The sequence below is a fragment of the Protomyctophum parallelum genome (genome assembly GCF_964188405.1).
Source record: "Protomyctophum parallelum genome assembly, chromosome: 15".
In the NCBI taxonomy this organism is placed as follows: Eukaryota; Metazoa; Chordata; class Actinopteri; order Myctophiformes; family Myctophidae; genus Protomyctophum; species Protomyctophum parallelum.
The window spans coordinates 40,616,451-40,630,741 of record NC_139710.1 but is presented as its reverse complement, the minus strand read 5'-3'; the positions used below and the strand labels follow the sequence as shown (position 1 = coordinate 40,630,741).

Sequence of the window (14,291 nt, the reverse complement as noted above, 5' to 3'; positions counted from 1 at the left end):
CATGCTATAATCAACTACATTCTGTGCTAAAGTCAATTGTCCGTCTGTCTGTCTAGCTGAAAGCAATCACGCATAGTCAAGTACCATGGCTGGTCAGGTGTGAGAGGAAGTTAGCATACTATTGTCTCAACAAGAGGTCACTTGATTATGTATGCATCTGCTATTCCTATGTATGTAAAATCAACCAACACCCAGAAACCACTGTTTGATGTAAAACTGCATATAATCTGATGTTGTGAAGGAAATAGGGGGTCTTATGGCAGGCTGACCACCGAGAGGTGGGTAGCTCTGTCCGTGTGTTCCCGTGGCACACAGCTCATGGGCTGCGGGAAGCGATGCTATTCTGTATTGGTTTTCGCCTTCAATAAATACAACCCCATGGATCTTCAGTTCACCTCTCTGCCTGCGTGTTTCTTCATCCGATCGTCTGATGCTTTGGCCTACAGTCTGCAGTTTGCTATTTAGTATAGAGAAACTCATTCAGCCTTTTGTCTCTAGTAGTTTAGTTAGTGTAGTGGGAGTAAAATATACTTTATTGCCATCCAGCCACTCTACCCCTGAGCCACCACCGCCCCTACAAGCTCACGGCACTGTGCGAAGCGACGGGTTGTGAGCATAGGCGGCGGGTGCGTAAGGCTAGGGAAGGCTTAGCCTTCCCAAAAATTATGCTGGGTATTTTTTTTAATATATATAATATATGTGCGCAGCATTATAGAAGGCTATTGTGTGTGCGTGTGTGTGTGTTGTCGCTGCCCCCTGGTGATCGCTGATCGGATAGGCTATACACGATACAGCAACTGGCCTAATCATTATGATTGACTACTATTGGTATGTCTGTAAACCTCGTCCTTCCAGTCGCTTTGTAGCAAAGAGTAGCGCGCGCTGGTTTGTTTTGGGAAACAGCAAGAGTGAGTGGCTGTCAGAACTCAGCACCACCAGTCAATGTCCGCACGGTTCACAGTTCACACCACTGCAGCAACACTGACACGTTCAGCGGAGTGACTGCTGTCTCTGTGCCGTCTTTCAAGAGCCATGAGGGGAGCCATGAGGGGCAGCAACACCGCCGGGTAATCTACTCTGACTGACTGACTCGAGACTTGAGAAAAATACGTCCAAAAGTCGTTGTCTGTGTATAGGCTAATTCATTGGTAAAAGTATGCTAAATAACTCATTTTTAGACCATCTGGGAAATAAATAAATCCGCGGCGGCGGCCTCGCGAGAGTCGTCCCCCCCCCCCTCCCAACGCAATTCTATAGCCTACCCAAAGGTAAAACGCACCCGCCGCCTATGGTTGTGAGCTTGTACATCTGCTGTTTTCGCTATAGTTTGGGTCAGCTGTATCTCTTTTGGGTCTTGAGCTAAAAAGGTTGTGAACCACCGTTATACGTAAACCGTAAATACATTGTTTGGACCAGAGACAACAGGCCATCAGCGTGGCTCTCAGGCTCAGCTGAGCCCTTAATTGACTTGACGGGAGGTTTTTTTTTGAGGGGGTGTAATGACTCTCCAGGTTGGCTTTGCTGTCACTGCAGAACCACACAACGCCAGACAGACAGACAGCCAGCCAGCCAGTCAGTCAGTCAGTAAGCCAGCCAGCCAGCCAGCCAGTCAGTCAGTCATTTAGTCAGTCAGCCAGACGTTTAGGCCACATCTTAACGGGGCGACATATTGATCTCTGGTGATCTCCACCGCTGTCACAGTGACAGGTGGGCGGTTATTGAGGACTGTGACGCACGCGGCCGGCAGACAGAGGGACGCACGCGGCCGGCAGACAGAGGGACGCACGCGGCCGGCAGACAGAGGGACGCACGCGGCCGGCAGACAGAGGGACGCACGCGGCCGGCAGACAGAGGGACGCACGCGGCCGGCAGACAGAGGGACGCACGCGGCCGGCAGACAGAGGGACGCACGCGGCCGGCAGACAGAGGGAATTGGGATTGCATGGAGGGGAAAATGGGTTTTCATGGTCCGGCTGTTGTAGGCTCAGAGGAGCATCGGACGGACGGACGGACAGACAGACGTTTCGGTCGAATAAATGTACACATCTAATCTTCCATCACTATACAGTGTAACGGTTTCCTCAGTAGCTTGGGGTGCCAGGCAGGTGTGTACCTACCAGAGAGGACTTAGCCTCTCCTTTTTTTATGTAGCCAGGTAGTTCAAGGAAACAGAATTTATATTGAAACCAGGGGTTATGGGTTAGGTTACAACATTTAAATAAAACAACAAAAGCAGGAAAAGGCATTCAATATTCATATATGAAAAGCAACAAAATCATGAAAACCCCCAAAATCATATATTCAATAAATGTTCAACTGAAATGTTCAACTGTGTACAAATGGGGTTAAATTCACCACTCCTTAGGAAGCCCACAACCAGTCTTTGTGAGTACAGTCAATGATAACAAAATAAAGATCCTCTTGCTGTTTTTGCAGTGTTTTTTGTCCCAATGTTATTGTTTGTCCTTGCTGGTAATGAAGTGTTTTTTGTCCCAATGTTATTGTTTGTCGTCCAAATGTTATTGTTTGTTGTCCAAATGTTAGTGTTTGTCTGGGTTACCTCTGAGTGTGTTTTAATGTCCCACTCGGTCACTCAAACAGAGGCAAACAAGCCTCCTGCAGCAATTCGCCTCCTCCGTTTACTTCTCCTCCCTGGATTGTATCACAGAGTTTGAAGAGTCTCGACGGCAGGCCTTCTTCTGCAGGGGGTGCATATATCTCTAAACATGCTCTAACTCGAGCTAAAAAATAAACAAACAGGTAGAGTGCAGAGTGCTGGACACTGTCCTTCAGAGCTGCTGCCAGCACACAAACTGTTTTCTCACACACAGAGTGACACACCTGTGGCAACTATAACCTGAGTAGGGAGATTGCCAGGTGTCAATCATCGTTACCTGGTGATGGCCTGTTAATTATTCACTTAAGAGTCACTTGTGACTCTGGCCGTCACAACAGCATTTTACAGTAAAGTTTACAATTTACCCCTCGCTAAGCCCCACAACTCCACTCTGTGATGGCAAGCTCCCCTTCTCACGCATTGAGATGCATGTTAAATGACAGGATTTCTCCATTTCTCTATTATAAATAATAAATCATTTTAGTAGAAAGAGCTTCAAACTGTCTTCTAAATCCAGTCAACCAGGCCTGCAGTAGGCTATGCACAGGGCAGATAAATGTGCGGCACATTATTTCAATAAACTAGAAATACGATGAAATGTTAGAGGGAGAAACAGTATCCAACTCAATCAACTCTAACGGCCGTCCGAGTTTTCTCATCAGACGCTCTCATCTGTCTGTCTGTCTGTCTGTCTGTCTGTCTGTCTGTCGTTGCGTCTGGAACTATTCAATCGTCAGATTCGTCATGCAGTCTTTGCCTCTTTTTTCCCCACAATAGTACCTCTCCTGAACTTGAACGCAGCATTTTGTGTTGAAATGGTGTACACTGCATCTTTGGTAGCGAAAGTAGCTAATCACATACATTAATTCCTTGACCACAATTTAAGTAGGAACTAATTCCAATATCCCCCCCCTCTACTGTGAGTATGCGTATATGTGTACGTGCATGTATGTGTGCTCGGACCTGTGTATGTATGTAGACGTAGATATGTACAGTATGTATGTATGTATGTATGTATGTATACATTTGAAAATGAAATAGCTTAATTTGTTTGTTTTTTTCGTTACACTGCTTCCATTATTGCTAGCATTTAATTTTAATTACTTTAATGCAGGAATCTCAAGCACAGTAACTTATTCTGTTTCCCCCGGGGCATGGGAGGGCGAGGGCGGGTGGATAGTTATGAGGGTCTGTTTTGTTTTGTTTCCCTTTGTTCTGTTCACTGTTTTGTTTTGTCTCTTGTTTTATCTCCTATGTTTCGTTTGTGGTCATATGTCTTGTATTTTAAAATGTAAAAAACCCAATAAAAATATATTAAAAAAAAGAAGAAAGTAGCTAATCTGCAAGGCTATTTCATTTCTTATTTCAGCACGTCCAGGCACGTGCAGAGAGTGTTAGAGAGGCAGGGGCTGAAATCCCGTAAGAGGGCACTTTTGGACAAAAATAGTGAAAATAGTAGATCTACAAGCTCACAACGTGTCGGGCTGTGACGCGTTGAGAGCTTAGCTATTTTCGAGGCGCAAACCCAGCACTCTTTATCTAGTGGAGCTGCGGTGAAACGTAGCGGTTTAGCGGTGTAACGTAGCGGTCTTTATCTAGTGGAGCTGCGGTGTAACGACATAGATTTCTAAACACATTTGTTCAACGCGAAATGCTGCGCTCAAGTTCAGGAAAAAAGCAATTCTTCTGAATGCTGCCTTCATGGCATGGAAAGGAAGAGGAGTGGCATTTTGCATTTCTTTCACCATAGTAAATGCTGCATTCGTGGTCTGGAGAGCGCAGTTTTTTTTACAGACGGGTAAAAGTGCAGGGGCTCCCTTTGAGCTCTATGTGTGCATGTCCCTGGTAATCCCATTCAGGTGGGTGGGTTTAGCCCCTTTGCCAAATGCAAACAGAGGTCTCCCATGCAGCGCATCGCTCAGACATCATAACGTATGAGTCATACATAATATCCATACCTCGAGTGCAGTCATCAAACATTTATACATGGCCTCCAGACGCTGGATGGATTGATGGATATTGTGCATTTGTAAGTGATTCCAGAAGGCCGCTTAGGGCGCTCTCCACTATTTGACTGGACGGCCTCGCTTTGAATTAAGCACATGAAAAAAGGTCCACGCATCACATCAGACCATCACTCACGGAGGAAATCGGATATTCCTCCTCATGGCGATTTCCCCTTTCAAACGCTTCATCATACTGCACTGATTCTACAGTACGTACGATTATTATTTTCTCGCTTGTAGGTCTGCTATTTTTGAAAAATCGAAGAGCGACTGACATAGAAGACATTTTTTTAATCTGATCTCAGGTCAGAATGAAAACTGTCAGGATGTAGAAGACATTTTTAGAATCTGATCTCAGGTCAGAATGGGTTAAAGCCTTTTCTCAGCAGGGTGCACGTAAAAACACTTTCTGAGGGATTTACAATATTATTGCATGTTTGGTTTATTATTGTTGTGTTATAACGAGGTGACGTATTGTTATTATTATTATTATTATTAGCATTTACATATTGTTGTAGTGTTTGTTTCCTAATATTAGGTATTGTTTATTGCAATATTTTAAGATATATTTTCAAGTATTCTGTATTATTTGTGAGCGATATAATAACTACTGCTGCGAACTGTGCATGTGAAATTGACCAGTGACATCAGAGAAAAGCGAAAGTGAGTTCAGAGTTGAGCTGATGCAACAGTGGAACGACACACGTTTTTACCGTAAACTTCGTAATCGTAAACTTAGTAAAGGAATGTAACCTATCGTGTTTTTATTATTTTCTTTGGTGTTGTTAAACCAGTTTATTATTTTCAAGTGGATCCTTTTTGAGAGAAGCTCAGGAGGAATTCTGTTGTGAATGGAAATAAGGGATTGGACTTTTCAATAAATTCCCATAAAATACAAAAGGACGATCTCTGCCATTCTTTGGATGTTGTGAGTTTTATAAATGTATGGAGAATTATTCAATGATACGAGTCACTACTAAAAGTGTTGCATGGATATTACTGTGACAGTGTGACTAGTGAAATTGCCATATATTAGGTTTAGAGTAGTGAGGTTAAGGTCAGCTTTAGGCTTAGTTTTACAAGGTTAAGGTTGGGTTCAGGTTTAGTCTTGTGCTTTTTTATTTTTTTTACCAAAACTGCGCTCTTCCACCTCAAGAACATTGCCTGTCTCCGATTCTGTCTGTCATTCTCTGCAGCTGAAACACTCATCCATGCTTTCATTACATCCTGCCGTGATTACTGCAACAGCATCCTCTAAATATGGCACCACCTCTCAAGTCCTGAATAAACTCTAATCTGTCCAGAACGCCGCTGTCCACCTGCTCACCAGTACCCGTTCAAGAGACGAATTTACACCAGTCCTCTGTGACATTCGATGGCTCCCGGTCAAACAAAGAATCAATTTCATGTGATATGATATATGAAAGCATGGGAATCACAGCAAAACACCAAAACAATTGGTTTGTTAGATTGAGTAAATAGTTTTGAAACAACAGCGTATAGAACTGAAGTCAAGTTAAAACTCCTAATGTGAGAAAACAGCATTGGAATCTCTCTCGTTCAGAGAGAGTACTGCAGGACATGTATCCCATCATGCATAGTGGTGGTTGCATTTCCTTTGTTTTCATGGGGCTGTTTCACACGTAGACATATAAACATAGACTCCCTTTCCGGCACTGGAGTGTCTGTGATCAAGGAAGGACAAAACTTTCCCGAGATTCCTTGCGAAGCACCGCGGAAGCAAGAGCATGCGTCAGAGCGCATGCTCAGGTCTGTAAATCCCGGATAAGATGCGTTGTGATTGGCCGGCCAGTAATCACTTGAGTGGCAGCGTGACGTAACGTGCCTTCCACACTTCCGGCGTACTTCCTCTCCCAGTGTAAATTCTTCCACCCCTCCTTCAACACTCATCGCTCCAACGAACTGCAGCGTTCAATGAGGCATCTATTTTTTTAATATCTATGCTTTCATGTCCGTCTTTTTGTTTTATGGCACCTCTGACACCGTGTTCTCCCGTGTGGATACATTGTGAAACTCTTCTGACAACGTTTACAGCGGTAGGGTTTTTCTCCCATGTGGATACATTGTGAAACTCTTCTCAATGTTTACAGTGGTAGGGTTTTTCCTCCAGTGTGAATAAGCTGGTGTGTCTTCAAGTTCTTTAAAGCACTGAAACTCTTGTCACACTGTTTACAGTGGAAAGGTTTTTCTCCTGTGTGGACACGCAGGTGTAACTTCAAATCACCTAACTGTTTGAAACCCTTCTCACACTGTTTACAGATGTAGGGTTTCTCTCCAGTGTGAATGCGCTGGTGTGTCTTCAGGTTGTTAAAAGCACTGAAACTCTTGTCACATTCTTTACAGTGGAAAGGTTTTTCTCCCGTGTGGATATTCCGGTGTGTCTTCAAGTGACCCGAATGATTGAAACTCTTGTCACAATGTTTACAGCGGTAGGGTTTCTCTCCCGTGTGGATACGCTCGTGTGTCTGCAGGTTACTTATATGACTGAAACTCTTGTCACAATGTTTACAGTGGTAGGGTTTTTCTCCAGTGTGGATACGCTGGTGTATCTTTAAGTCACCTGACTGATTGAAACTCTTGTCACACTGTTTACAGTGGTAGGGTTTTTCTCCAGTGTGGATGCGCTGGTGTCTCTTCAGGTGACATAAAGCACTGAAACTCTTGTCACAGTGTGCACAGATGTGGGGTTTCCTTCCCGTGTAAGTCGTCCGGTGAGTCTTCCCTTCTCCTGCAGGCTGAGGTGCAACGGTCTCGGTAAGCTGTTGATGACAGCCCGATCTCGGTCGGTTCGTGTCTTCGTGTTTCTGGCTGTTTAGAGAGCTGCTGATCGTCTGAAATGCGGCTGAGAGGATCTGGCCATTGCTCTGCATTTGGCAGTCCTTGTCATTGTGGGACCTCTGTGCGTATTCATGAAGGTAGACCTGAGACTTTAAGCCATGTGGACGCTCGGTAAAGCTGACCCAAGTCTGGGGAGACCTCATACCTTACAGGAGCAGTGGTTTATTCTCACACAGACTGCTATACTGTGATGTGATGTGATTGAGTGTAAATGTTTTACAGTTGATTTTTCACTCACTCACAATCTGAAAAATCTTGCTAAATATTTCTGAAATCTTAAACAAAGGGGTTTTAAATGAAGTTATCACACTTTATATAGCCTAGGCAGAGTTCAGGGCTGACGTCACACACAATACAAACCGTCACCATGCACGACTAACACCACCACTTTGTTCAGGCGCCGCTGCAGTTTGTGCACAATTGAATGAATGAATGAAGTGAATTTGGCACAATCTCAAAGTCTTAAAAATGTCTCAAAATCTCAAAGTCTTGAAATGGAAAATACGTTTTTCACACTTTTAGACCATATCCGTGGTCATCATATGGGCATACCCAACAATGGATGCCAAAAAAATGGGAAGATTCTCATTTCTGTGTGTTCATATCAAAAGTCCATACAAATATTTTTTTATGATTTCCTGAAAACGTGCTGCGACTATCTGACTTGTAAACAAACACACGCGCATGCTCCTGCGTACAGCATAGCTACCGTCACTAGCTACCGTCCCATCGTCTGCAAAGCTTCACAGCATATTTTTCCCTTTGTATCTTTGTATCTGAAGTTGAAGCCAGTTCATCTCATTTGTTTGGCGTTGTAACGTTTGCAGCAGCTACAAACTCGGATGCATCTTTGCATCTTCATGTCGCTGGCTTGCGTCGCCTCTGCCCGTGTGAACGCACCGTGACACTTAGGTTCAATGAATAAGCGTGACCATCATACGGTTGTTGTGATCACTAAACAATGGCAGCACTATAAGAGCTGGGGACACCGACTCAAATCATCAGGTCAATGTGTTGGCATTGATGGTTTGTTTGAAAGCTGAACACTTTGAGGTTTAGCCAGTTGTCAGCTGAAGGTTAGAAGATCAGGGAAGCACTCCTTGGGCTAAAACGGTATTTTTTGTGCAAAACTAATGCTTGAAATGGATTCAGAATCATGAAAAACCCCTAGTTTGACATGTCACAAGTTACTTAAAGCATAATGCAAATTTGAAAGTCTTGCCTTATATAGGATGTTAATGGTATGGTCACATATAAACCCCTATTAAATAAAATGCTCAATGCTGACAGCCGGTCAACAAGTGGATTCATGAACGTATGTATATAGACAATATTTTAGGCCAATAAAAAAAAGACTTCAACGCGACATTTTGCATTGAAAGAATATTTCATACGCGCCCTAAATCGTATGCCGCATCTTCAGCAGCTAAAGAGTGTGGGGTTACGCCCCGAAAATAGCTGATTTACAAGCTCTCAACATGCGTTGGGTGCTAACATTCTCTGCACGTCCTGCACAGACAAACAGCGTTGGTGGAAAGAGAAGCTGCACTCACCTCCATCCCCAGCAGCTTCAGCGCTTTGGGCTAGAACAAACAAAGAAAAACAAACAAACAAATGAACAAAATGAACAACAGCTTGTGGATAAAGCGTTTTATAGAGCAACTATAGAGCACCGAAGTCTGACGTCAATATCGGTAGAGGTCGCAACTCCACGGGTTCATGTACTTTTTATTTGCATTGTAATCCCCATAGGGAGGATTTTAGATCACCTCAATAACGCCGAGACAGCTTGTTTCTTTTTGGACCACAATGCTTAGACGATTTTAAGATGAGCCCATGTTATTCTCCATAGAGAAATGACTTCCGTGAACCAGGGGAATCGAGGGCACGAGCGAGTGACGTCAGGACTTTGGCGCTCTATACTCTATAAGTTCAACATGGCACATATACAGTACAGTGCAGTATATGTTTGAGGATTTTTATTTTTTTCTGTTCTTTTTCGTTGTATTCCTAAGCCAACAGTTTGAAGATCAGTGGCGTCTCAAAGAGTCTCCGTTCGCCAAAATTAATGATCGGCTTAGAAATGCAACAAAAAGCAAACAAAAAAGGGGAAAAACAAAAAGCTGCATGAATTCAAGCCTTCACGGGGTGTGTGTGTACAACTGGTACAATGTTTGGGCGTGTGTGCTTCATGGGGTGTGTACAACTGGTACAATGTTTGGGCGTGTGTGCTTCATGGGGTGTGTGTGTACAACTGGTACAATGTTTGGGCGTGTGTGCTTCATGGGGTGTGTACAACTGGTACAATGTTTGGGCGTGTGTGCTTCATGGGGTGTGTACAACTGGTACAATGTTTGGGCGTGTGTGCTTCATGGGGTGTGTGTGTGTACAACTGGTACAATGTTTGGGCGTGTGTGCTTCATGGGGTGTGTACAACTGGTACAATGTTTGGGCGTGTGTGCTTCATGGGGTGTGTACAACTGGTACAATGTTTGGGCGTGTGTGCTTTTCTGTTTACAAGTTAGGCGTTTAGCAGACGCTCTTAATCGAGAGCAACAACAACACAACGTAAAAGGTACAAATATCCCAGCAGGCCTCTATCCTCATGTGGGGAGAATGTGGATATCTCTATCTAGCTTTGTTCTCTCTGGGTGAGCGTGTTCGTGCGTGTGTGCGTGCGTGCGCTGTGCGTGCGTGTGTGAGTGTGTGTGTGTGAGTGTGTGAGATAGAGCTCTTTTTCAATGTTCAGTAAGCAAACAAATCATGTTAGCTCCAGATTCCCCTCCACCTCCCTCTCTCTCTCTCTACGCTCCATTTCTCTCAGATCTTCGTTTTTTGGTCGTGCATGCTCGCTTCATCAATTTTCCTGTGCTGTCTGTCTGACGCACGCACGCACACATGCACACATGCAGGCACGCAAAGCCACGCTGTCACGCAGGGAAATGGCAGCGTGGACACAGCTGTGCACAATTCCATTGAATGATCACACCTGCTGTGGCGACGGTGTGGCAGACATGGAAACGGTGAGGCGAGGAGGAGCGTATAATAGAAATTTCAGAGTGCCATGCAGGTACAGTAGATTGCCAAATGCATTATTCCACATTTGCCAATATCATCATAATCATAATCAGATGATGATAATGATACACACAGTATGCTTAATATTCTTCCCGCTTGGATCGCCCTACATTCCTGCTGATCCCAGATCAAAGCACCTCCAATATACCTTTTAAGACATGTTTATCTCGTGTGTGCATCCGGTTGGCCTCTCTCTGTGTGTGTTATCTTTCTTCCCTTTACACTACTGCCAAGTAGTTTTCTACTTGGCTTCTGAAGAAGGCGGTCGCACCACATGCCGCCTTGCTGAAAATAGATCTATACATGCTCGCGTTGTGAGCTGCATGCTGCAACACTGCATGCTGTGTAGAGAGGCCAGCCTACATAAAGCTACGTACATGTGACAGAAATAGTGGTCGACCTCCCTGTGCAGAGCGAGAGGCCGCAGCCTAAAACCAGCCCCAACATATTTAACTCACCTACTTCTGTCGCCACTGCTCCACATGCTGCACTATATCGTCGGTCGTCGGGCAGAAAGAACCTCTTATCTCCAGATTATTAACGCCATACTTGATCACACCACACTGTCTGTGTCACACAAAAGCGTCTAAAGTATAGCAGATCTACAAGCTCGTTTTTATTTTAGCTCGTCGAACTGCGACTTTTGCCATTTTTTTATTTGAATCCTTGAAAAGCGACAGTTTTGGAGGTTTCCACGCGACAGAGGAGATATGTATGTTCTATCATACCAGATACCACGCATGCACGCACACACAAACCCATACAGCCTGGAGGATCTAAGAGCCCCGTTTCAAGAGCTAAATTTGACAACGGAGGGTCAATTATCCCCCCACACCACACACACACACACACCACTAGGGCCTGCACCTCAACGGACCTGCAGGAGCTATACAGGATGTCCCAACGACCACATTGAGGCTAAGGGCCTATTTTATTTTACAAAATTGGTCCGGTTCTGGACTATAGACTATAAAATATGATGTCATAAAGTTGGCGCTTCGGTGCCACATGAAAATGTCCGACGAGCCGAAATATTTCGGCACCACCACATACAGCGGCATGTTCATTCATTCAGTGCCCGTCATATATTATTTGGCTTTTTTAAATCCATTGTTTTTATGATAATTTAGTATGCTTATGTGCTCTTATACTGTCTGCATTTGTTGTGTGGTTGTTCTGTGACAGCACTTTGGTACAATGACAATTGTTTTTAAATGTGCTTTTCAGTGGTTTTCAACCATTTTTATATCAAAGCCCATTATTTATTCGGCATTTGAGCTACAGACCAATTTTGATGAGATTTAGCCAAGACTAATTGTTATCACAATAATTCTACATTCTCAAATTGTTCAGGCTTCTTGTCAATTAATTAATGAAGATGTATAACAATAATTTAACTCTTGAGAGCGTAAAATGAAGAGGCTATATAGATAGATATTTATAAGGCTCCATTTGGTTACCAACTCTCATTTAGGTGGGGACCACCTGGAACCCACTAGGGCATTAAGCAACTAATCAACTAGTCGACTAGTAAATCCACTAGTCAACCTTGTTGGTACTAGTTGACTAGTTGATAAGATTGTGATTTTGTAGGCCTCAAGATCATGTACACCATTTTTAAATGTACAAATATATATATTCTTTTACATAATAGGTTAATAAACAACTACTCAACTAGTAAACTAGGCAACTATAGTCAACTAGTAAAAATGAGTAGAAGTGAATGCCCTAGAACCCACCCCCCCCAAGGAAGGGGTGGTCTGTTATGATGCGAGGTGCAGCGACTCACTCTCTTGGGCCCAAAGAGGTTGTGGTAGAGCGTCCGGAACCTCTTCCTGGTGTAGTTGCAGCGGTAGGCCCCGCCCATCAGGTACTCGATGACCAATCCGATGTCGATGAGGCTGATGCGGTAGTCTGGCGGCAGGTTGCCCTGGGGAGACCGAACCCAAGCACCGAAGAGTTTGTTTTACAGACAACATTTAAAAAAAACAGCTGCTTATTATAAGTTCAGCAGCCGTAGAAATTCAAAGGTACATACAAGAAGGAAGATAATAATACGATATAAGAAAGAAGATTAGGCATGTAAGGATTCAACTCACGATTTGAATCACGACACTATAATTTAATACGATTTTTTTTAAACAAAACATATTAAAGACAAATGACCGAAACATCTTAAAACTTTTTTTTTCTAAATTTTCTACATTCTACATTTTTTTTCAACGATGCCGCGTATTCTTTCATGCTCGTTTCAATACAGTATAAAATGTTGTTTTATCAATAAAATTCTCTTACAAATATGCTGTATTTTCTTCTGGCAATTCTTTGCATCACGATACATTTTCTTATGAATATAATTTTTTATTTGTCGTGAATGATTCACGATAAATCGTTACATGCCTAAAGAACTAGACTTCAAAAATCCACATCAAACATTTTTTCTTTTTTTTTGCTAGAGAGAAAAAAAAAACATGGCCATCGGATTCACCTTGAAGTAGATCCAACTGAAACCTGGATATTCTCGCTTGGAAAGAACACACATTAAGGTCAGTGAGAGTAACGGCTCAGCTAGCGCTTATAGCTTAGCCACGGAAAGCCTTCATACCAAAAGGAGAAATACATTTCACATCTTTCAAAAGGAAACAATACCTAGATGTTTTGAATATACATTCAAAATGTAGCTCTATAACATCCAGAATTCAAAATCCTTTAGAAATAAAAATCACACTCGTGTGAAGTGAGGGGCGCCTGGTAATGCTTGTTTAAAGGTATATTCAGTGATTTCACATAATTCAAATAACACTTATTTTTTTTGTTTTTATGTGAAAATCCTCCCTACTATAGAGTGTGCTGACCATATAAGGAGTTCCTCCCTGTCCCCAGTTAACCCCTGAGGGTCACAAAACCTTAGGTTTCGTTTTTGGTTAGGTGGCCCAGCCTTCTTCCAATCAGGATAGAGAGGGGCCTTCCACGAATCATGATCGAGCGGGGGCGGGCCTTGGTGCATGTGGTGTTGACCTGTTGCGCGTCCCCGCCACTGTAGTGCATGCATGTGCACGCATCTTGTTACCGGGGCGGACCGGGTTTTTCTTTCCAAATCACTGAATGCTCCTTTAAAGTGCTCTATAAAACAAACATTAAAAGTCCATAGACTTGGCTGCCAATATGACCTCATTTCAAAAAGCCAGGCGTTGGAGGGGCTGTCGCCCCAAAAAACAAAAAAAAGTTTTATAAATGTTTTAATGTGAAATCTATTTTAGTCATGGCATGGGAGAGAGAGAGCAGGGCCTGATGGGATACACGGAATCCTCTCGTCTAAAGAGCTCTATGGCGGTGGTTCTCTAAGTGAGGTATTATATGTATTTTATTGTTTCAGTTGGGGGGGGGGGGTCCACAGTCAAATCCATTTTTTATTTGGGGGTCCCTGGTGTGAAAAGAAGAGAAAAGCAATTGCTCAAAATGGTATAGCTACCAGTGTTGATCTCGTCGACTAAAACTAAGACGAAAAATGTTACTAACTGACTTTTCACTGACTAAAATGGAACCTATGATGCGACTAAAACTATAAGACTAAATATACTGGACGATTTTGTCAATAAATAAAAACTAGACTAAAATGTTAGGGAGTAGTGGACAAGAGATCCAGTATAAGTCATTTTACACTTGGTTGCATGCTGAAAATAGCAGATCTACAAGCTCACAACGCGTCGCAGCGTGACACGTTGTGAGCT

At 43.3% G+C, this 14,291-nt stretch overlaps 1 protein-coding gene across 1 annotated transcript in view; it reads right to left on the bottom strand.

The window, feature by feature from the left end:
- Positions 1-14,291, bottom strand: part of trpm3 (transient receptor potential cation channel, subfamily M, member 3) — a gene marked incomplete at both ends in the record, with an annotated part of 354,059 nt that overhangs the window by 63,346 nt on the left and 276,422 nt on the right. The window contains 3 exon segments of the mRNA XM_083783495.1: positions 9,036-9,065; positions 12,350-12,490; positions 13,049-13,084. Of these exon segments, the coding sequence (XP_083639621.1) occupies positions 9,036-9,065; positions 12,350-12,490; positions 13,049-13,084 (207 nt within the window).